Source organism: Eubalaena glacialis, chromosome 3, assembly GCF_028564815.1.
Source record: "Eubalaena glacialis isolate mEubGla1 chromosome 3, mEubGla1.1.hap2.+ XY, whole genome shotgun sequence".
Lineage (NCBI taxonomy): Eukaryota > Metazoa > Chordata > Mammalia > Artiodactyla > Balaenidae > Eubalaena > Eubalaena glacialis.
In genome coordinates this window covers 141,597,938-141,623,122 of record NC_083718.1, presented here as the reverse complement: position 1 = coordinate 141,623,122, position 25,185 = coordinate 141,597,938, and the positions used below count along the sequence as shown (strand labels likewise).

Genomic DNA, 25,185 nt, shown 5'->3' with positions numbered 1-25,185 from the left:
GGAGAATGACAAAGATTATTTCTCTTAACAAATTACATCTGAGAATTAAATTTCTCATTGGCAATTATTTTTCATTCTTGTGGGGTAAGCAGCTAACTTGATTTCCCCCTTTTATAGTGTTTTCTCCAGTCCTCTAATTTACTGTTTACCAGTAAACATTGTCACACACACCACTATCACAACATATTGTACCCTTTTACCCCGTTATTTATCTACTGTTTTCAAGTTGACTCACTTTTACTATATAAATAAATTTAAAGAAACCTTTGACTTATGTAGTTAGAAAACCATTATAACCCACATAATAGAAAGTAACCAAAAATATGCTTAAAATTTTTTTAAGTTTATTTTGTATACCTCCAGAAAATTAGTGTTACGAAATTAGATTTAGAAAAGCTAGTGTTGTCTAGTGAGAAAAAGAAGGGGGAAGGTACTTAATTTGTTCAAAAATTAAAATGTTTGTGTGTTTCTTGACAGGGAAATTGCAAAGAAGATTCTTCAGCAAGTTATGAACTAATATGCAGCTTACAGTCCTTGATCATTTCAGTCGAACAGCTTCAGGCTAGTTTTCTCTTAAATCCAGAGAAATATACTGATGAACTTGCTACTCAGCCAAGGCGACTACTTAACACACTCAGGTATAGTCTATTATATAATTTTAGGATTCCAGTTTAGCTCATGCTCTCTCTGGAGGAGAGTGACATGTGAACAAATGGGGGGAATAAAGGGCAAGGAAAATAGACACTACAGATCTACAGTCCTTAATATCCCAAAGGCTCCAAAGACTGGAAATTTTTTCTTACGATTGGTACTAAATTCATTAAATCTGAATTTGTGTGAGGCTGTTTATAGTCTTTATTCATATTTATCTGTAATGTGAATATTCATACTCTTTTCTGTAGAAGTAGTAACGTGTGTAATTATGGGATACTGCCCCTATTATGTTGGTGATACATATTTTACCTATGTGCCAGATTCTTTTTTAATCTGAAAATTTCTGAATTACCAAACACATTTGGTCCTAAGGATTTCAGATAGGAATTATAGGTCTGTATTCAAAATACGTTATATAAAAGAACTATAAATTCCAAGTATTCTATTTTTGTTGTATGTACTTAGAAGAGAAATATTAGTTAACTGGATTAGATTTCTTTGTAGTATTACTTAAAAGAAACTTTATCCTATATACAGAATAACTTTATCCAAAATACTACAGGGTTTAAGTCTTTAAAAAATTATTTAATCGTTTAGGTTAGGAATAGATCTAGATGTAATACACTGCCATACATTTGTTAAGAGGCAGTGTAGCGTGGTGTCCAGGAGCAGGTTTGAATCCTGACTTTTGCATCTCTGTGACCTTGAGCAAGTTATCTGTAAATAGTGGTTATTGTGAGAATTATACAAATAATATAAAAAGCATTTTGAGGGAATTCCCTGGTAGTCCAGTGGTTAAGACTCTGTGCTTTCACTGCTGAGGGCTGGGCTTGGATCCCTGGTCGGAGAAGTAAGATCCCACGTGCCATGTGGCAAGGCCAAAAAAAAAAAATTGTATATATATGGCATTTTGAATAAAGCGTGGTACACAGTAAATACTATATACATATTAGCTATTAATAATATTTAGAAGATTAAAGTATTTGTGATAATGAAAATCAGGTTAAATTTGTTTTTAGTTACACATTTAGGTAAGGAGTTTCAAATTAGTAGCTGAATATGTTTTTGGACTTTTAAATAATTTATGATACTCCCATAAATCAATTAATTTCTGTATGGAAAGGTGGTTTTTGGTTTTTGTTTTGGTATTATATCTTCAAAACTGGAATAGATGAAATGGAAATTTTTATTTATAGGGAACTCAACCCTATGTATGAAGGATATCTACAGCATGATGCACAGGAAGTATTACAGTGTATTTTGGGAAACATTCAAGAAACATGCCAACTCCTAAAAAAAGAAGTAAAAAATGTGGCAGAGTTATCTACTAAGGTAGAAGAAAAACATCAGAAAGAGGAAATGAGTGGTAATAACAGCATGGAGATGGACAATATGAGGCATTCTGAAGACTATAAAGAAAAATTGCCAAAAGTAAATGGGAAAAGAAAAAGTGACACTGAATTTGGTAACATGAAGAAAAAAGTTAAAGTCTCTAAGGAACACCAGTCTTTGGAAGAAAACCAGAGACAAACCAGATCAAAAAGAAAAGCTACAGTTGATTCATTAGATATTCCTGCTAAAATAATCCCCAAGTACATTTCTGAAAATGAAAGTGCAAGACCCTCACAAAAGAAATCAAGAGTTAAAATAAACTGGTTAAAGTCTGCAGCTAAGCAACCCAGCATTATTTCTAAATTCTGTAGTCTGGGTAAAATAACAACAAACCAAGAATCCAAAGGACAATCTAAAAATGAATATGATCTTGAAGAGGACTTGGGGAAGTATGAAAATGATAATACAGCTAATGGTTGTGGACTTGAATCTCCAGGGAATAATGTTATGCCTGTTAATGAAGTTAAGCCCATAAACAAAGGTCAGTATAATTTATTCTTGGACATTGATAGGTAGGATTAACAGCTGCGGAATTGAGTTTTCTCTTCTTAGATCCATATACAGTATAACATCTGGCTAAAGTTTTAAGAGAAATTTAACACAATGTGAACTGGCGTTTCAAGCACTACACTTACATGTATTTTGTGTGTGTGTATAAATCTCACTAATTTTAAGGTAATAGTAATTTATGTTTATAAACTAGGAAAGTTCAATTCATCTTAATGGGAAGAGAATATTTTACCCCTTTATATATGCAGTATTTGACATAAACTCATGAAAGAAATTGCATTTGCTAAGTAGTTATACCATACTGGATTTCTGCTTAGGTTCACACAGATCTCAGGGAAAATTTGTAGAACTTAACATGACTAAATTTCATCCTTTGGGGTATCTTTAGGAAGGGAGTTAAGAAGACACACGTGTTGAAACTTTTTTTTAGAGAACAGTAATTCATATTCAAAATTATCTTCACAGGGAGTTTATATTTCATGAATAAGTCACCTCTTAATGCTAATAAGCAAGTTTGAGATATGAAAATAAGCCTTTTAGCCATGATATACTTTAAATGGAATAATGGTTATTTGGGCTGTACTGAAAAATTCATCTGTATAGATTTGTGTTTTCGTTTTTTTGTTTTAGGTGCAGAGCAAATTGGTTTTGAGCTAGTGGAGAAATTATTTCAAGGTCAGCTGGTATTAAGGACTCGTTGCTTAGAATGTGAAAGTTTAACAGAAAGAAGAGAAGATTTTCAAGACATCAGTGTACCAGTGCAAGAAGATGAGCTTTCCAAAGTAGAGGAGAGTTCTGAAAGTAAGCAAAATTGGAGGCTTGCATGGACTATGGAATAATTAGAGTTTTCCTCAACAAAACACAGTCTAATAAGTAGCTTGTATAATTATTGAGAAAAAACTCTTTTAGTGTCTTTGGTATAATAAAATCTTTCTGCCTATATTAGCTACACTTGTCAATAGTTACTAGCATTTGGAAAATTGTGGCATCTTTATTTTGATGTGTAGAGTATGTTACAATGGGAAAATGAAATGCTTTACTAAGTTAATTTTGGGGTACCTGAATCTCAGAGCTACTGAGGATATTTTTGTTAACACCATATTTGAGCCAGTGTTTTTTCTTGTATAAACCACAAAAAGTGTAGTAATGCCATGGGAAGTGATCATGAGACTGGTGTACTTGTTCAGATATTGTAAATTGACTATTAAATATAAAGTCTTTCTCACATGGAGTCAGAGGGTAGGGCTTATATTGATTTTGCTGTCCCTATGACTTCAATATTTTTTGGCTGACCAGATATAAATATTTAGAGGTATGTGCACTGTCGAAGATAAACTTACAAGTTTCTGAAACTAAAAAAAAATCTCTTTAGTTATTATTTGGGAAGGATTAGTCAATTAAAATGGTATGCTAATTCTGAACATAAAAATTTGTGGCTTAAGTTTTTAATTTCTGAGAGATTTTTCATTTGTGAGTGACAGTATTCTCTTGTGCAGTTTCTCCAGAGCCAAAAACAGAAATGAAGACCCTGAGATGGGCAATTTCACAGTTTGCTTCAGTGGAGAGGATTGTAGGAGAAGATAAATATTTCTGTGAAAATTGCCATCATTATACTGAAGCTGAACGAAGTCTTTTGTTTGACAAAATGCCTGAAGTTATAACTATTCATTTGAAGTGCTTTGCTGCTAGTGGCTTGGAGTGAGTATTCTAAAGTTTTGTTCAAAATGCTATGATAGTAAGGAAACAGTACAATAGTGTAATAGAAACTACTGAAATGAAGTAATTTACAAATATTGCCTTAGAAAAGTTTATTGTTTTATTAACAGCTTCCCTGTAAAAACGCATCCGTTTAAATCCTTCTGGTATGAATGTGTATGATTTGTTCACACATTTTTCATTTTCATTCCTTATTTGATTATTTTAATTAATTGATTAAAGCAGGGAACAAATTTCATATCAACATTTTTTTGAGGGGAGCAAAAAAGCAAAATTATTTTAGTTTTAAGGTAAGTAAGCCAGGAAATAAAACTAGTCTGAACAATTTGATTCTTCTGTAGTTGAAAATTTAAATATCTGAAAGCAATAATAAATATAAAAATGCCAATTACATTTTAGATAGTCTTTTTCTGACATGTATACATGTCATTGTAGATTTTATTCCTTTCTATATTAATGAATTGTTTGAAATTACCACGAGAGCTTACCAGTAGCTCTCCACACATTTTCTTATGCCAGAAGATGACATGGTCCTTTCTTTCAGTGGCCTTTTCCTTTGCTACAGTACAATTTTATTTATTTTTTGTCCCCAAATCTTGGTTGTAGAGACAGACTTCACATTAAAATGACTTACTAAATATAAAGGAAAAGGATTTTGAAGATCAGTGTTTTTTTTTTAATGCCATTTATTTTCTTATTGCACAAAATTAGGAAAATAAAGAAAATTAAGGGGGGAAGTGCCAAATATCCTTCACAGAAGCACCTGAATATTAGTACTTATTTCAGTATTCTTTGTGTAAGTATTATACAAAATTGGGGTCTTGTTTTTTACTTTGTGTTTTATTCATATGAGCAGTAAATATTAAGGGTTCATTCAGACTTACTTGGTTTCACATTGGGTGTAAAACTGAATATATATAAAGTGGAATCCCAGAAAACCTTTTTTTTTTCCCCCCCTTCCAAAGGTTTGATTGTTATGGTGGTGGACTTTCCAAGATCAACACTCCTTTACTGACACCTCTTAAACTGTCACTAGAAGAATGGAGCACAAAGCCAACCAATGACAGCTATGGATTATTTGCAGTTGTGATGCATAGTGGCATTACAATTAGTAGTGGGCATTATACTGCTTCTGTTAAAGTCACTGACCTTAATAGTTTAGAACTAGATAAGGAAAATTTTGTGATCGACCAAATGTGTGAGATAGGTAAGCCAGAACCATTGAATGAGGAGGAAGCAAGGGGTGTGGTCGAAAACTATGACGATGAAGAAGTGTCGATTAGAGTCAGTGGAAATACCCAGCCAAGTAAAGTTTTGAACAAAAAAAATGTAGAAGCTATTGGACTTCTTGGAGGACAAAAGAGTAAAGCAGATTATGAGTTATACAACAAAGCATCTAATCCTGATAAAGTTGCCAGTACAGCATTTGCTGACAATAGAAATTCTGAGGCTAACAATACTAATGGGACCCATGAATCTGATAGAAACAAGGAATCCAGTGACCAAACAGGCATTAACATGAGTGGTTTTGAAAACAAAATTTCATATGTAGTGCAAAGCTTAAAGGAGTATGAGGGGAAGTGGTTGCTTTTTGATGATTCTGAAGTGAAAGTTACTGAAGAGAAGGACTTTTTGAATTCTCTTTCCCCTTCTACATCTCCTACATCTACTCCTTACTTGCTATTTTATAAGAAATTATAGAGTGAGTGTATTTTCCTTGTGTATATATTAAACAGACCTGGACAAACATCGGTAAATTGATTACATCAAAAAGTCTTTAGCTTATCTTTTGAAGCTATTGGATATTATTGGTCTCTCTAGGTTTTTATATAAATAGTGAAATTTGAATTGTTGAAAACCATGTTAATTTTTAGAATTCATTTTCCTTAGTGGAGACTAGTGATTGATGCATTAGCTTCTGGGAACAAACTTGTATAGGTTCTTAACTGAATTATTCAAAATGGAAGCATTTAAACACTTTGAATTTACACCTATCTTTTGTGTTTGCTTTTTCAAATAAAGTGCTTGTATTTGTATCTCCATATTTTGGAGTAATTATCTACATGATGTTTATAGGTTCTGTGGTTTTTCAGCTAAGAAGCAGAATCTCATTTCAGTACATTTAGTTTTGTAAGTCATGAAGCCAAATCTTTGATGGGCTGTATTAGAGGCACATGTATGTATTCACAATAGTGCACATTTTGTGCCTTGAATCACTTTGAAAAGTGTCTCAGAAAACCTGAAGAGTCAGTCCTCTTCTATCTTCACAAGAATTTTATATGTATTTATGAAAATGATTCTGTACCCTAGTAAATTTTTCGGCGTGGACTAATTTGTATCTCTTCATAGTCATACTCTGCACGATCTGTATATAATGCATCGAACTTAGAGGTGTGACCTTAAATTTAACTTTTTTTAAAAAACCAGGAGGTCAATAAAATTTAAACTGCTTAACAACTATGTATACAAATGCTTGAGGATTTTTTTACTTGCATATTTTTTAACCATAAATATAGCTGGATTCTCTTAAAAAAACAACGTGTGTTTATATATACACACATACTATACACACATATATATACATAGAAGAGAATAAACATGCATAATTACCTTTCTGACATTTGGAGGCGAAGAAATTGAATTTCAAATAGGAGAAATTGTGCTTAGTCCATCTAAATTGTCATACCTAGTTATCCTTTAGACGTATAACTATGGAATCCAAAACTGGAGAACTTAAGGTGAGGCTTTGGGCACACAAAACACTTGGTCATATTTTCACTTTAAATATATTAAATTGGTAAATGATCGATTATGACTTGTTAAAGGACATTCTTGGTATTAAGAATATGAAATATAATTCCAAAGAATATATAACTAACTCTTGCAATAACACTGTTATTATATACACCACTTCAACAAATAAGAAAGAGTACCTGTCAACTAATAAACTACACAGTTAATGTCTTTCTTACACATTTTCACAAGATGGTGTGATATAAAAAGTCACAGTTCTTGCTACTTTCGATGTTCAGGATCACTAATGGAACTTTTAAAAAGGAACAGCCCTGAACACTACCCATAAGCAGCTGAGGGAGTAGGAGTCACTAATAGAACTTTTAAAATGAAACAGCCTTGAACACTACTCATAAGCTGATGGAGTAGTTCTAGGCTAGAACTTGGGCTTCTGTAACACTCAAGAGACAGCCTAGAACTATACTAGTTAAGAACTAGTGTAGATTCCTGATATGAGAAAGTTTGTTTTAAGAAAATTGAAGAACACGGTAAGTTAGGAAGTAACTGTTCAGTTACACCAGTGTTTTAAGAGAGGAATCCTCTTCTGATTTTACGTCAGATAATTACTGTCTGATAATTAAATCGTAATTATATAAATTTTAAAGTTCTTGATATTGTCCCTGAGATAGGTGACAATCCAAACTCTTACACAGGTGTAACCTTATGAGAAATTACCTAGGAATTAATTACTTAATATTCTTCCCCCCACCCTAAAGAGGGAGAGAGTATGTAAATAAGTTACCTTTTCTTTTTTGTTTGCTTTAAAGAGTTTCCGTTCTTGACTCTGCCTTTCCTTATTGACCATCTGGATTCTCTGTTCCCAAATATATATTTTTGAGGTTATGCTTTTCTGACTCCCTAGTTCACCTGTTTTGGTCCACCTGTAGACTCACCTGAAAAACCTTTCTGTGATTCGGTCTTTGAATTGATGTAGATAAGAGGAATCTGAGATAATACTGCCTGTTGTAAAGGTAGGCTGGAGTGGGGAATATCAGCCATCACATCTACGCTCTCAGGAGAATGAAGGTACCATATTATATTTGATCACTTCTTAAGTGATTCATGTAAGTGGTCAGTAGATCAAAGGGATAGATTACAAGTGATACCTTTCTATAAGTTACAATACTGCACAAAGAAAAAATGTTCAAACAAACACTTCCAGAAATGATTAATATGCACTTCCTTGGAAAAATTTGCCAAATAATTGAAATACATGTTGGAAAAAAACCTGCATTAGTTTTTCATATCATAAAGTTACAATTTTTAATTAGCTCTTAACAGCTAATTTTACCTTTTATACATATACTTTGTAAAATCTATACAAGTATCAAAAAATATACCTTATTCAGCTGGTAGATTAAAATCAAACACCAGCTCTGTTATTTTTATGGTGATGTAAGATAAGTTTAAAGCCGATTTCTAATTTACCAGTTTAGAACACTAAAAACTGATGAAGTGACTGTCTTGTTTAATTTAAAACAGAAGAGTCATTCATTTTAGTTGCTAAGGGTCAGCTTATACTACTGTCATTACTATAATAAGGTTGAGAGTCAAACTACTGTCACTGGTATTAGCTATCCCAATATGTAATCGTTATTTATAGACAGAAGTTATCAAGTAAAGTTACTTCTGCAATTCTAAATCCCTTTTTTGCGTGCCTAAATGGAAAATACCTTAGAAACCAGTTTTAAGACTTTACAAACCAGTTATCAATAATTTATTTCTACCCATTAATTTATTCATTTATTTAATTTGGGGGCTATTATCTGGGCCCATAAAGTGACTGTCAATTATGATTTTCATTTTGCTATTTTTGGAACTGTTTCTTGAATCAACTCTAACTTATTCTCTGCTTTTGTCAGTAAAAAAAATTTTTTAAGTCTCAGTAAAATTAGTGTAAACATTCACATATTTAATAGTACCTTTAAAATAAGCATTACTACATTTAAAATGGTTCCAAAATGAATCTATAAATGGTAATATAAATTAAAAAATACAAACTTAAAGTAAATAAATTTAACATTAGCTATGGTATAAATAATGGTAAATGTAAGTGTACCTTTGAGTCATTAAAATGTCTTAAAAAAGATAACAGCATATTACCAGAACATTAGAAACCACAGCCATGATTCTCAAACTTCAACGATCGCCATTTGATATTGTTTGGCCACTGCATTCTTCCATGAGTAAATTAATGCTATAATTTCCAGAATTAAGTCCCAAGTCTTTTTCAAAAGTTCTTAAGTTCTTTTCACACTCAATGTTGAATACATGGCTTTTCTCAAATGAATAAAAACAAGTGCATTTATATTAGAGATCCATTTTGCGCAGGCTCATTCGACTGAAGGAATCCCTGGAGAGAAAATGAAAGGATATAGTTATAAGTAAACAATTTTTATATAATCCTGTAAAATATGTTTACATGCTTTCTTTCTGCCAGTTATCTCAAAGTTTTGCCACCAAAAGCTTACTGACTTTAAAACTTTTTTGCCACCAAAGCTCTTAACACTTCAAGTTACATGCTCATCCTACACACTCTGCCTTATGTATTCTAACTTGTAGAGTTCTCTATAGATTAGAAGTATATTATAGTAACCACTCTATCCAAGTCCATTGATCATTTATTCATCTGTCCAATAAATACATTAGATATTGTGATTAAACAAGAACTAAGGGATAATGGGAGAGATTTCAGGAAAAGATTTACTTGGGGTTATTAAAAGGCAAAATGCAAGTGTTTTACTTAAAATATTAAATTCTAAGTCTTAAATCAGTGGTTCTCATATTTTTGGGATTTAGGTCCTTTATACACTCTTAAAAATTGAGGACCCCCAAGGAAGCTTTTGTTTATGGATTATATATTGATATTTACCATATTAGAAATTAAAACTAAGAACATTTTAAATTATTTTATAAAATAACCCATTACATGTTACTGTAAACAGCACTGTTTATTAAAAGTAATTTGCAACAGTTTTAGAAGAGTGGCATTCTTACATATTTAACATCTGGCTTAATAGAAAGCCTAGATTCTTAATATCTGCTTCTGCATTCAATCTTTTACATGGCACGTAGTCTCTGGGAAACTCCACTGTACTCTCATGAGAGAATGAGCGTGAAAAAAATAATATTTGGCATTAATATGATAATTTGTTTTGACTCAGGAACCTCCTGAAAAGGTCCGAGGGATACCTCGCATGGGTCCCAGATTATACTGTGAGAACCACCATCTTAAAACCTCCTAAGGTATTTTCCTTTTTCCTTAAGCTGGTTTGTTTTGCTTATCTTTCCTGCCGTTAACGTTAATAGTCTCTTAAGGTTTCCAATCTCCAGGAAAGGAGAGGACACGTACATAGAGATCATGTTCAGCTTTGAATCTTGAAGCTTGGTTTTTTTTGGAAAATAGCGGTCTTAAAACTGTTCATCAAGAAAAAGGATTTTCTAAATTCCAAAAACTGCCTGCAAATATTAAGAACTAAAGCTTGGAGGAATAACCATGAGAGAGGAAGGCAAAACTCAGGGTAATGGTGTAATGGAAAGCTTCCTTCAGATAGGAACAATACTGTCTTTCCGTTGAAAGGAGTTGGAGAGATTTGATGGAAGTGAGACTACCATTAGGAGACTTCCTGACTACTTCAGGGACCCAGCACCCCATCCCAGGACCTCTGACCAATGACTGTAAGACTGGTGGAGGTGGCTAGAGCAGCAAGAAGTAAGAAATTCCAAAAAGATTGAAAGGGAAGCCCAAAGTGGAGGGAACTAGTGTTGCTTCCCATCAAGAATTTCAAGAGGAAACCACCCAGGGTGTCTTGCATCATTGTAAGGATGGTGGAAGCAAAATACAATATATTCTGCCAGAGAAAGGATCTAAAACAGGCCTCCTGGTCTCCTTCTGTTCCTGTAGATGGTCTGTCTACATGCTCCCTGTAGGGGACAAGACATACAGCAGGCACTTGGTATACATTTTCAGAGGCCTAGAAGTACACAAATATTAGATCACTGAAGAACAGGGAATATTCTCATTTGATCAAATAGCCAGTTAAACTTTCTTTTGTAGTATATTATACTTTGCATTTACATTCCATTTATATAAGCAACTTCAAAGACCTTCCAAATATTAATTGATCAGGTAAGTACAATTTAATAGCTTCACTGCCATAATTCAAAGAAAAGGGTGGTAAAATATTGGTGCCACAACAATTCAATAGATGTATGTACATTTGGATTTCAAAATGCAAAGAAGGCAGTTTACTTTTAGCAGTTAACATGCCCTGTCCGGAATTCAGGGGTTAAAAGGAAAAATGTTAATAAGCACTGTCCTTGGAACTTTACATGCCATTTAATTTCCACAACAACCTCTTCAAGGTATTATTTTACAGAGGAGAAATCTAAAATTAGATTAAATTATCTGCTCAAGTAGAATTATGGTCAGTTGTAGAAAATTCCAAGTTACTTCCACTTCTAATTTTATTTATCACAATTAGAAAGTGAAGAAAAATAGTGAAGTCGTCTTGATACTCAGTGGGGTTATCTGTTTTAATCCAAATCTAGAATAACATACTATATACTATTTACTGTCAGGGATAAGGGAAATGAATACCTGGCTTCAAGTACATTCTAGCAAATTCTCTCATAGAAATACCAGAAAGTGTGACAGGACATTAAAAGGAACAGTTCTAGGAGGCCAGACTTATGTGTGGTGTCCTGGTTAGTATGAGTTCTTAAAACAACTTTATTATTCTCTTCATTACAGAAAGAACTGACTTTTATCTTGTAGCCTGATTCAGGTATAGATGATGAAAGGCTTACATAAGTTGAACTTGTTAGGTTTCAGAAGACAATATTTGAAACCATTTAATAAAAGTTAAATAAATTCACTTTTAAATAGTTCAAGCAGATTTCATTTTTCTGAAGATATCCAAAGTAATAGAAAAAATAAGCATACCTGTGGCAGGTAACAGGTAATACTGCCTTGTATAACTGAGGGATCTTTCTGTTTATCAGAGGCTGTAGGGCCTCTTTAAGGCGATGATAGTTTCTCTCCAGTTCCCTTTGGTACTCCTTTTGATCTGGCCCAATTAAGCTCTTATTTTTTCTTAAGGCATCCTCACACCTAGGAAAAACTGTGTGTTATCAAAAGAGTTCTTCTGGCATACTTTTAGGGCATGCATATATCTATATATATTCACCATGACGAGGATATTCAGTTTTTCGGTTGTATGTAAAACATCCTCTCTTGCTATTAGGTTTAAAGCAGGGAACAGATGATCAACAGAGTTTCTTTAAAATCTAACATCCGCTTCCAGTTTTCACAATTGAAAATTATATATACTTTAATATTAAATCTGACACCCTTTTTTCCCCCACATATCACCACTAGACTAAAAGTTCTTTAAGGGATGTAACCGTACTCATTTATGTAGCAACAATGGCATCTCGTACAGTGGTTTGCCTTAACAACTGAATAGATCTGATATCTTTTATTCAACTTATTCAGATATTTAAGAAAAATATCTGGACTCCAATAGATAAATGGAAAAAGCGTGTTTAAAAAGAAGTATACATATCAATACTTGTAGAATGCAGCTAGAGTGATACTTAGAGGAAAACATATAGCCTTAAATGCTTATATTAAGGAAAGAAGACTAAAACTGAAGCGCTAATAAGCAACTTAAAAAGAACAGAATAAACTCAAAGTATAAGGAAGGGAATAAAATTTTAAAGTATGATAGCTCTATATTAAAAAATGCAAAAGTTGGTTGTCAGAAAAATCTTAAAAAATAGACTAAGCTCTGGCAAGAATAAATGAGAAAAGGCCAAGTATCCTCTTCTAGAAATAAAAAATGGGACATAAAGTCAAATACAGCAGAAGTTTATAAAGGCACAGAGGATATTACGTACAATTTAATGCAAATAAATCTGAAATTCTACTTTTCTAGATCAATTACCAAAAATATTAAGCAAAAAAATGAATAAAATTTATTAAGCAAAAATATGAATAATCCTAAAACCATCAAATCAGTCAAATCACAAATCTACCCACAAAGAAAACATAAACATGCAAATTCTACTAAACATTCTAAGGACAGATAATCCCTTTGTAACACAACTATTCCAGAGTATATAAAAAACTATTCCAGGGTATAGGGGGAAAAAAGAACTATTCCTGAGAAGAGTTTCAAACTCATTTTTCAAGGTTGGGATGCCAAAACCTAATGGGGGCTATAAGAAAATACTTGTAATTCAATCTCACCCATGAAAACAGTTGTAAAACTCCCAAACAAAATACTATGAAACTGTTCTAACAACATATTACATCCCTACTCCCCACATACAACCCACTTGATAAAATTTTAAAATTTGTCATGATAAACTTTTAGCATAACTACAAACAGGTAGGAACTTTTTTCACCTAATTAAAAATATCTGCAAAAACATGAAGAAAACATTATACTCAATGCCGAAAAAATTTCTTTTAGATCAGAAACAAGAAAATGATGCCCTCTATCACCATCCCCATTCAACACAGTAATGGAGGTCCTAAACATTACTGTAAGAAAGAGAGTCTACAGTCAAATTATTAGAATTAACAAGTGAATTTGGCAGTATTCTCATGTAAACATATAAAATTCAACTGCATTTCTGTATGCCAGCAAACAGAAAATATAATTTTAAAAGATACCATTAACAAAAGTATAAAAATACTAAATACCAAAGAATAAGTCAAAAGATACGTAAGGCCTCTACAAAAAAATTAAAAAAAAAAAACATTCAGAAGATCTAAGTAAACGGAGAAGTATACCGTATTCATAGACTGGAAGAGTCAATTCTCTTCCAATTGATCTATAGATTCAGATTCAGGTTATTATTTGGGGTGGGGTAGAGGGAGAGATACATTGATTCTAAAATTTGAAATTTATATCAAAAGGAAAAGGGCCAAAAGTAGTCCTTGAACAAAATGAGAGGAATTGCTCTATCATATATGAAAGTTTATTATAAAGCTGCAGTAATTAAAACACCATAATATTAGTTCAAGGAGAGATAAGTAAACAGTGGAAGAAAACAAAGATCCTAGAAACAGATGCACACAAAATGAGCACTTGATGTGTAATAGTGCAAAGCAGTGGAGAAAGGCTAATCTTTGAAATAAGTGGTGCTGGGTCACCTGCACATCCATATGGGAACAGAAATCTGACACCTATCTTACATCATATTCAGTTATCAGTATAGACAAAAATCAAACATCCCTACCTTGAACCATATACAAAAATCAAATTTAAGCTGATTTTTTTAAAAAGTAAAAAGGCCTTTTTTGCCTTCTTGCCCTTTTGTTTAGGCTATATTGAATTTTAGAGATACCATTATATTGACTTTTTAGAAGTCAACATAGAATGTTACTCTGACCTCAGGTAAAAAATCTCTTAAGACACAAGAAGCAATAATCATAACAGAAAAGACTGAATCATTTAACTATATTAAATTTAACAACTTCTGTTTATTAAAAAAAAGGTGCTAAGCCCCAAATTCAGAGAAGGTGTCTATGATATTTACAAATGATAAAGCATTACATATCCAAGAATATGTAAATACTCTTAGAAATCCGTAAGGAAAAGAATCCAATAGGAAATGGCAAAAAAAAAAAAAACTTTGAACATATAACTTTACATCTTGCACATGACAAGATGTCCAACGTCACTGGTAATCAGGGAAATGCAAATTTAATCCCTAATCACATAGTCATTTCACACCCACCAGATTGGTAAAAAACTGTCAGACAATATCAAATATTGGTGAGGTTACATAGCAATAGGAACTCTCTCAAACATTACTGGTGAGAATGTAAATCTGGCTTCACACTTTGGAAAAAGATGTGACATTATCGGTTGAAGTAGAACCTATGAACCAACAACACTACTCTTAGGTATATAAGCCCTAGACTATCTCTTGTACATCCAGAGGTAGGTAAAGAAATATTTGAATAGTATTCTTTGTAACTAAAAAACAACAACAAAAAACAAAAACCAGGAGACAGCCAAGATATCCATCAACAGAAGAATGAATAAATCATGGCACATCCATACAATGAAACATATAAAATAAATAAAGCAACATTTATTATAGCAATATCTCACAAACATTAAAAATAGCAAGTCACAGAAGAATATGTACACTCCATTTATATAAAGTTAAAAAAACATGCAAAACTAAATAGTGTATTAAGGGATATATTCATTTATGATAAAACTATGAAAACAATAAGGAAAATGACAAATATGAAATTCATGTAGTGGTTACCTCTGAAGGAAGGGAGGGTGATAATATCAGAAAAGGGCATGTGAGGAGGGATCTCAAAGCAATGATAATGCTCTTTTTCTTAAAAGCTGGGTGGTAGGTACATGACTTTTTTCTCCCTATTCTTTAATAGCAAATGTTATAAATACTATTTTGAATCTACTCAAGATTTAATGAAAACAAGTTTTAAAAGATAAGCCCCAAAATATAAAGAGTAAATACAGGAAAAAGTGTTTACTGTTTTTAGGAATAAAAGAATGCAAACTGAAGTACCATTTAAACTGATTAACAAGAGACACCCTATTTAAATGGCATTACTTAAAGTAAGGTGTACTGTGACTAGCATTCTTGGCACTGTTAATATTTAGAACCTTTTTGGAATAGACTACATATTAGGGGCCAATAAAAATGTTCATGTACTTTGGCTCAGTCATCTCATGCGTAATATTTTAATTCAACAAAAAAGATACATTTGTTAACTATACCACACTTAAATTCAACATAAATTCAGACATTTGATGAGATAATATAACTATTAGAATAACAGTTTTAACTTTAATTGAAAAATAAGAATTTAAGATAATAGGTATATTATAACTGAGCTATGGTAAAATATATATGCATATTGGCATAAAAATATATACACACAAAAAAAGGCAGTATTGGCTATGACTTGTAAGGTTTATGTCATGTAGTTTGTTTTGTTTTTTGCCTTTTTGTAGTTTAAAAGGAGAAAACCTTCTCTGTGGTAACCCTTAAGGAGACCTGCAGACTACAGGACTTCATTACCCTATAGTAAATATACACAAAGAGGAGGACATTTGTTTTAGAATTGTAGTCATGGTAAAAATTCCAAAACAATAGCAAGAAAATAAGCATCTATTATTAAATGTCTATGACCTAAAGAAGTATGTATTGTTTCAAGATCATCTGGCTCACAAGCACAGCAGGGATATTTTGGTTCTTATTTGAAACCTCCCAAATAATAAAATTAATGCTAGAAATCAGTCAATTTTTTTTTTAATTTTTATTGGAGTATAGTTGATTTACAATGTTGTGTTAGTTTCAGGTGACCAGCAAAGGGAATCAGTTATGCATATACATATATCGACTCTATTTTAGATTCTTTTCCCATATAGGCCATTACAGAGTACTGAGTAGAGTTCTTTGTGCTATACAGTAGGTCCTTATTAGTTACCTGTTTTATATACAGTAGTATGTATATGTCATTCCTAATAGAAGTCAGTCAATTCTACAAGTACAAAGCAGCTTGCTTTCTTTTACTACGGCAGCTCATCTATACCATACATTAGGAGCTATGTTTCCTATAACCAAACCTATAAGGTCGTCTAGCTCAATAATCAGATTATAAAATCCCAGACTTCCAATGAAGCTATCTGAAGTTTTAAAAAGACATTTACCATGTTCACGCAGGAGAAACTGACAGAAATTCATGACAGCTATTGCAGTGAGAATAAGGAAAATACTGTCTCAAGAGACTTGAACAAGTTAGCATGCCTATTTTCCTGACGACAAAACTGATATAAAGTAAAATTATGTCTACCCCAATAAACCCTTTCAATGAATGATTTCAATGAATGATAAGGGAAACCATAGTTCATAATTTGATAAGAGAAACCATAATAGGGAGTCAAAGACTGGATTCTGACTATGGTTCTGACGCTGCTTTGTTAAGTGACAAGTCATTTACTTAATGGTACACAAGGCCCTTACAATTTAATTCCAACCTACTTTCCCAGTGTTTGACTACTTGTTTTCATAGATTGCACAGTTCCAGCTCCATTAAACTATTCATCTTTCTCAGAACAGATTCTGAACTTTGCTCATGCTGGTTTTTTTGTTTGTTTGTTTTTAGTATACCCTTCCCCCTCTTTTCTGCCTGAAAAACTAATATTCATCCTTCAAGGTTCATATATAATGTTAATTCCTGTGTGAAATCTTCCCTGACATCATCAAATAAAATTATCATTCCCTCTTTTGTGCTCATAGTGTTAGTAAAGCAGGAATCAGTATCAAGTTGATGACTATTTTCCCCTACTGTTTCAAAATTTAGTATTTACTGAATACCTATTTATTACGTGCAAGTATTATTTGTGAAGAAAAGAGTTAACAGCAGGCCTGAGCCTGCTATCCTTAGGTCCTATTTGCAAGGCTGGCCCTTGGTTACTGTCTGGGAATTTGGATTTGGGAAGGGTTCCTATCATACCCAGAAGATAAGAGTGGCTCACTGTGCCTGAACTATTTATACAAACACTATAGTTTCTGCTAAATACCTGCTTTCCTTTTGGGAGTCTGGAATTTTAGTACCTGTCAGGGAAAAGGTGCCTACATGACCAGCCTCCAATAAAAATCCTGGTTGGCACTTGAGTCTCTACTGACCTTCCTTGGTAAACAACATTTCACACATGCTGCCACAACTCTTTGCTGAAACGATTAGCACCTCCTATGTGGCTGCACTGGGAGAGGACCCTTTGAAGCCTATACCTGGTTTCCTCTAGACTTCACCCCCTGTGCCTTTTCCCTTTGCTGATTTTACTTTGCACTCTTTTACTGTAACAAATCATAACCAGGTCTACAACTATATGCTGAGTCCTGTGAGTCCTCCTAGCAAATCATCAAAACTGGGGGTGTTCTTGGGGACTCTGACACCCATGTATTATTTCACCTAATTTGCACAGCCTTCCTGTGTGAGGTAAATATTATTATCCTTACTTCATACATTAGAAAACTGAGGATCATAATGATTAAGTGACCTGGAAAAGAGACATAAAATGATAAGGATAAGATCTGAATGTAAATTTTTTGCTTCCAAGTTTGCTGCTTGTATATTTTCTGAGGGAAGGGAAACAGAAACTCTCACATTGAGTGTTCACAATAAATAACGGCTTTCAAGTTAACAAGTTAAATGTTAAACTAATAATAGTTTCAAGTTAAAAAAATTTCCTGAGTCTAGGCTTTTCTAATCTTTAAAATTTAAAACATGGCATTATATACAGTATTGGGGGGCGGGGATATATATACACATAAGGAATAGTAAGTTATACACAGACAACCTCTCATTGTGAACCATTTTCCTATAGTTTCTCTTTTCAATAGTCCCTGAAGACTCTCACATCAAACTGTGTATTGGACAGTCTCAATTTGAATATCTTTACGTAGGAAACCTTGAATACCTTTTAGTAAAATCTTTGAAGCAGAGTCTCAATTTATTATGATGTCTGAAGAGCTTTGGGTCACTGGGTATTTCAGACAGGAAAACCTGGGCAACTTCCAAAGGCCCCTGTAAAGTAAGAAAATAAAAAGTGTGTTTTTGTTTTTTATATATTCACAGAGATAGAATTTGCCAAAACCATTTTTCTTAGCACCGAACCAGCTGCATTTAAGCTTGATACATATATGTCTATGCCTATATTAAAACTTTTCAGAGATGGATTCTGACAATACATTTTTAGTTTTTCCTAATGTCAAAGCTATATTCTTGCCCACAGCAATTAACTTATTTAGTTCATTTTTCAAAGAAAAAGAGTAGGAGCTAAAGGACTGACTCCTGTATTCATTAATGTATTCTGCCTTATATTTTTTATATTCTTTAATTTATCCTAGATGTAAAAGTTGTCAGGCTACTGACAATCAGTTGTGAGTCCACTGATTATTAGACACTTGATTTTACTAAAACAGCTTCCCTCAGCATTCCAAATGTGTTCTTAATACTGCGAATTAAAGGTGATCTTTTGTAAGTTATGTCATTTGGAAGTAAAACCTCCAAATCACGTATACTTTTAGGGGGTAAAGGTCTTAAAATCTTTATTTCAGTTTTGGTAGGGCATTTTTTGGCTTTTCTTTAACCCAAAAAAAGGTAAGATATATTACATGAAATCTTACTTGAAGCTTTTTTGGATTTTCCCTTACCTTGGACTATTCACTAATCATCAGCAAAAGAAGCTGAATGAACCCATTACAAGGAGATAATGGGGATGGCTTCTAATCTGCATATGACAAAACAACAATATCTTGTGTACGTACATTATTAAAATTTTCAAAATGATTTCACATTACTTATTTACTATTCTCAGCTCACTGTGAAGGAGACCTGGAGCAGATAACATCAGGGAGTATCTAAGAGAGTAGATACACACACATGCGTGTAACATGTAGCTCTGAAAATGAGCCCTTCTTTTTAGATCACATTCTTTCAGTACAAGCTTTTAAAGGAAAGGCCATTTTGAGTGAAATCTATCCCTTCTTAATAGAATGTTTCAGAACAGATAGAAAAACAGGCAGTATAGAAGTCAGGTGTGAAAATTTTTCAATAATTGAGATTATACTAAAAATTTTGTTTTTCAGTTTAACTTTTGCAACTACTTCTAACATATTTTCACTTGCTTTGACACTTATTTGTGATCTCTGTAAAATATAATAATGAAATCATTCAAAATTCCATTTATAACTTAAATCGCACAGTATTAGCAAATGCTCCAACCTGATTCACTGTTGTGCCTACAGATCCCTGTAGTACCATCTGAAGCATTTTGGGGTCTGCTGGATCCTGATGTGTTGCAAATGCCAACTCCTGCGTTTTTTTCTGCATGTCTTCAATAGCAACTTCAATTGGTGTTAAGATGATCTGGGTCAAATAACATCTATTAGGTCAGTGTATTGATTGAAAAATATTTAGTGAGCTTTACATACAATCAATTAAAATAAGAAAAAAGTGGTGACCAATTGTAAACTATTATCTAATAATAAAATTCCAAAATTTGGATCACTAAATGAAAGAAAAAAAAAATCAACCTTTTAAAGCATAAGCTAAGGGTGAATTAGGGACTTAGAAAAGACGCTGAAAATTAATGACTTAAAAATGGGTAAAGTTCTAGTATGTTACCACATGAGGAATGATACACAATGCTATATCCACATTGTTTTCACATGGCTCCAATGTATTTGCTCCACTAATTCTATTTCCCTATTTGGAGACTTACCTCCTCTTTGTGAGTGACATTGACCCTTGTCTTAATATAAGGAAAGGCATGAGAAGTAGTCAGAATGGTCTTCCGTTTGAATTGTTCATGAAGTTCCCCATGGGCACGACCATCTAAAGTGAAGGGTGTACAGTACATGAAACGACGAAGATTATAATTTTTGTCAAAATATGTGATTCTGTCCTTCATCTCATACGTGTCAAAGTATGGCTCCACGTAGGTAATCTGAATATATGCCTGGGAAAGGAAAAAGTCCTTCATTTTCATTGTGAAATCATCATTCAGTCTTTCCCCAAAAAAATCAGTCTCAAAGATATACCTATGTGTCATTACAGTCTAATCAACCATACCTTGTTAGGATCTAATTTACACTTGTCTACAGGATTAGAATCCTTGATTACTTCAACCACATCCTCTCCAAATCTTTCTCCATAAAATCCCTAAAATAAGAAAAAGAAATCTTTCACATGAAGTTAACAGTAGTAGAAAACAGAGGAGGTCTCTGAGGGAGACTCCTGAGCAAAATCAGGCCATTTAGTAAGTTCTTGTACAACCATGTCAATAATTACAAAATAATAATTATTTGCATTCACAAAAGTTAAATTTAGCCTATCAAATTAGCATGGCCTTAGTCCATACTTATTTGATATTATTCCCATTTACTCATTTTAAATAACACAAAAATACAAAAAAAAAAATTTTCACCACTGAAAATACAGGATTCCACAAGAGGTCCTCAAAAAAAACCAAAAAGGGAATAGAAAGCAGAGACAAAAGAAATTCAGTATACTTGATGTATAGGATATTAACTTTTATTGAGTTTGATGTAGCCTAATTTCTTGCAGTCAATGAGCAACCATTCATTTTTCTGAATGATTAATGTAATGTTCGAGAATTTTCAAATAAAAGCATTGACTTGTTGAAGTTTTGTAAAAGTTCAGATTTTGAAAAGGTAACCCTGGGTCAAGAATGTACTGACTTTTCCATATGACACTGAGTAAGCAGCATGGGCAAAGGATGGAGCTATTCAAAAGGAAAAATTAAATCTCAATCCTCAAAGGAGAACAGCCACTCCTCCCTCTAAGATAATTTTTATGACTAAGTTTGGGAAATACTGTCTCAACATTTCCCAAGACTTACTTAATAGGCTCTTGAAAAACAAAAAGTCCAGCTTAAACCAATTTATGGAAGTTGAGCCCTGTGAAATCACCAATAAGAATACAACATTGAGAAATTAACATCAGCTGAGAATAAAAACTAGCCTAGAGCACTACTTCTCAAACTCTTATGTCTATACAAATCATCCGGGGATCTTGTTAAAATGCAGATTTTGATTCAGACGGTCTGGGGTAAGGTCTGAGATTCTGCATTTCAAACAATCTCCCAGGTGATGTCAATAAAGATTCTGCCCATGGACCACACTTGGAGAACCAAGAATAGAGAAAAGTTGGAAAGGATAACTATAGCAGAAAAGATTGGTTAGTTTCATAAACATTAAAATTAATTATTTATTGTGAAAATTAAGTAGCTGCATAAAGGTTAAGGGATTCTAAGCAGTGTTTTTAAAGTATAATTTCAGTCTTTTAAGTTCTAAAGATTATCTCACTGGGAATCAGTTATGCCAAAAAGATAATGCACTTGGGTCAGAAATACCTTGGGGTTCTAATTCTAGTTCCATGCTTATTAATACCTTATACCTTTTTCAAAATGTGGATAATACTATACATTTCTCCACAAATCACAGTAATTCTGAAAGATATAGGATTTCTAAAATATGTGTGAAAATAGACCCTCAAAAAAAATCAAGTTAATAATATTTTACTGTTGCCATAAAGGATTTGAAAAATTCAAAAGACTATTACTGTACCTATCAAAAATCCTTATACTCTAAAGGACTGGTTTATTTGGCAGGATCTGGCTTATTAAATGATTAGATCTGGATCTGAAAGTCTATTCACCACAGAAAATACAAATTAAAGATGACATTTTGTGAACCACCACAGCATTCACCTCCAATCTGTGAGATATCTCTGCAAGTTTGGTTATTGCAGGCTCCTTGTAAACAAATTCCTGTTCATCCAAATCCCCGAACTTGGTTCCATAAAAACCAACACGAAAATAGGTGCCAAACATCCGCTTACCATCCTAGATGTAGGAAAATAAAGAAACTTTAATACAAAGTCTTTTTGTTTTACACATTTTGTTTAGATTGCTATAGTATAAAATTCTCAAAACATTGCAAAAGTTTTAATTCAAAACTACAGTATTTTATTATTTCTCAAATGAAAATAAAAGCAAAGTAATCTTTCTTTTTTTCATTATTTCTAACAAATAACATTGTGCAATTAGGGCTTTTACCGAATCATATATGGCATATGTTTTTCAGGGACTGTACCAAGTGATGTCCTCACATAGGTCTATTTTTTTTTTTATGTCCATACAATTGAGATAAATTAACTCATTTTCCTTATTGCAAGAAAAGTTGCTTGGTATAAAACAAACTGTTTTAATTATCCTGAAATTAGAGCATACTAAAGTTAAATTTAAAAACACTAATATTTTTAGTTACCATTAGCCTTTATATTATCCCTTTACATATATTAAATGAGATCATAAAAGTTAGGAGCCAAGTATAGCACCTGGCATAGAGCAGACGGTCAGTAAATGTCAAGACCATCCAGAAGCACTGAAGCAAAATATTTACAATTAGTATCCCTCTGGTGATAAAAATATTGATATGTGGAAGAGTAACTAAAAATGGAATTGAAAGAAAAAAATGTATAAATGAAAGATAAAAAGAAAAAAAATTTGAGAAGAGTTGGTTTTCTAAAGTCCCCAAACCACCCACTGCATACATTAACCACACATTCATCCCAAGTACAATGTACACTAAGGTCACCTCAACTCTTACACAGCACATTTGAAAACAAATTCCCTCAATAAAGATAAAATACTTGGAAGCTTTCTATGCAATTCTTACAATTTAGATACAAAGATGTTTCAGAAGGATTTTGGGGTAGCGCCCATATACACAGCCACACGAGTGTTTATATATCTCTGAATTCTCTTTAAGCCTAGTAAGTTTGATACTTATTTTTCCTATATTGACTTCTTACTGCAAAGGCAAAAGGGTATGTAAAATAAGTTACAACTGAAACAGATAATAAAGCAAAATGGGAAATTCTAATCCTCAATTTACCAGCCTTATAATAATAATTAAAAAAATACAGTGACTAAAAATATCCCCACATTTTTGTCCAGAAGAAATACAGTTTTAAAGAAAAATGTCTTTGAGCTAAAGAAACTTGAGGTGGCTAATAAAAAAATTTTTTTTCAGTCTGTTAAATTTTTCAAAATTTAACAGACATAAAAATTAACTGATTTCTATAGCAAATGAAATCTCTCTAGAGATTCAATGTATTCATTGAATTTGAAATGTATTCAATCAAAATTTTGATTAAAACCATCAATAAGCCAATGGAACAATATAATAATAGCAAATTCTGATATAATCAAGAAATGAAGACCCCACTACCTGAAAAATAAAAAAGGCATTTGAGAAAATTAACAATTTGTGATTGTTTTTTCCCAAAAATGCCATAAATGTACATATTTATTTATTTTTTAAAACCACAAATATTAAAATATTGTTATTCTGGCTGTATTCCTCTCAGAGTGTTCCAATTTAAAACCCTATTCTAAATCTTCAATATTATGATCTTTTAAATATTTGAAGACTGCTATCAGAACTTGTTTCCCTTAAACTTTCCAGTTCTCAATCATCTTCATATGATAGGAATTACTATGCTGTTTTCATTTTATTAGTTTTTCAATGCCACCTTTTAAAGTGTGGTATCCCAGAAATAAACACAATATTGCTGATGTGATCTGATCAGTGTAGAGATCAGTGGGCTCACTGCCTCCCTGGATGTTGACTTAAATTTTATTAATGCAGCTTAAAACTGAACTAGTTACTGAGCAGCCATTTTAAACTCTTTTTATTTACTTTCTCATACTGACATTCAGTTCAAGGAAAAAAAATTATTGAGTGCTTATAATGTGTTAGCCACTGTTCATCCTCAGGAATAGGAAAATAAAAATAAATAAGACTTAGCTCCCCAAGAGGGTAAAAAATGTATTCAAATAATTACAATACAAAGGGTTATATGCTATAATAAAAAGTGTATTGAGAAAGGAAAGATAAATCCTGTTGGAGCCAGGCCACAAAAGAGGTGACACACAGGCAGGATTCTACAACTTAAAAGAATGGCTAAGTGGATGTGGGAGGGAAAGAAAGGACATTCCAGAGGCGGGGCGGGGGCGGGGGGGTGGAAATAGAGGGAGGGATGGGAAGGAAAAAAAGATAAAAAGTTATTAAACAGAATGTATATGAGGGAAACCATTCATCCATTCACATATTTATTGAACGCCTACTATGTGTCAGCAAACTGTTCTAGACATTGGTGATAAATCAGTGAACAAAACAGAGTGGTCAGGGCAGGTGTCACAAAAAGGTGACATCTGAGCAAAGATGTGAAGGAGGTGTGAGAGTTATTCATGTGGATCTTCTGGGGGAAGTGCATTCCAGGCAGAGGAAAGAGCCAGTGCAAAGGTCCTAGGACAGGAGCCTACCTCATGTGTTTGAAGAATAGGAAGGTGGCCAGAGTGGCTGAAGCAGAGTGTGCAAGAGGGAGAAGATCAGCGGAGATAAGATCAGAGAGGAGTTACTGGAATTGAAAATGAATGTGTGTGTAGTGGCGTGGGGGAGGGAACAGTGATTAAATTTACTTTCAACTTACAAAGAGTTCTCTAGTGTAAAACCATTGAC

General features: G+C 32.9%; 2 protein-coding genes across 9 annotated transcripts in view; one reads left to right on the top strand and one right to left on the bottom strand.

The window, feature by feature from the left end:
• USP1 (ubiquitin specific peptidase 1) overlaps positions 1-25,185 on the top strand; it is a 40,725-nt gene that overhangs the window by 5,097 nt on the left and 10,443 nt on the right. Inside the window, exons 5-9 of one of the 3 annotated variants that reach the window (XM_061184120.1) lie at positions 478-638; positions 1,851-2,527; positions 3,187-3,357; positions 4,053-4,254; positions 10,230-10,311. In XM_061184120.1, the coding sequence (XP_061040103.1) occupies positions 478-638; positions 1,851-2,527; positions 3,187-3,357; positions 4,053-4,254; positions 10,230-10,311 (1,293 nt within the window). Of the gene's footprint in view, positions 1-477; positions 639-1,850; positions 2,528-3,186; positions 3,358-4,052; positions 4,255-5,237; positions 6,730-10,229; positions 10,312-25,185 lie in introns of those variants that run through there. The other 2 variants (XM_061184118.1, XM_061184117.1) reach the window with 2 other exon arrangements.
• The window catches only part of DOCK7 (dedicator of cytokinesis 7), a 185,493-nt gene continuing 169,337 nt past the window's right edge, over positions 9,030-25,185 (bottom strand). For 4 of the 6 annotated variants that reach the window (XM_061184108.1, XM_061184110.1, XM_061184111.1 and 1 more), the window contains 7 exons: positions 22,368-22,493; positions 20,708-20,797; positions 20,358-20,594; positions 19,859-20,002; positions 18,552-18,658; positions 12,011-12,178; positions 9,030-9,418 (listed from right to left, as the gene is read on the bottom strand). In XM_061184108.1, coding sequence (XP_061040091.1) covers positions 9,376-9,418; positions 12,011-12,178; positions 18,552-18,658; positions 19,859-20,002; positions 20,358-20,594; positions 20,708-20,797; positions 22,368-22,493 — 915 coding nt within the window. In that variant the 3' untranslated portion in view covers positions 9,030-9,375. Of the gene's footprint in view, positions 9,419-12,010; positions 12,179-18,551; positions 18,659-19,858; positions 20,003-20,357; positions 20,595-20,707; positions 20,798-22,367; positions 22,503-25,185 lie in introns of all 6 variants that reach the window. The other 2 variants (XM_061184109.1, XM_061184112.1) reach the window with 2 other exon arrangements.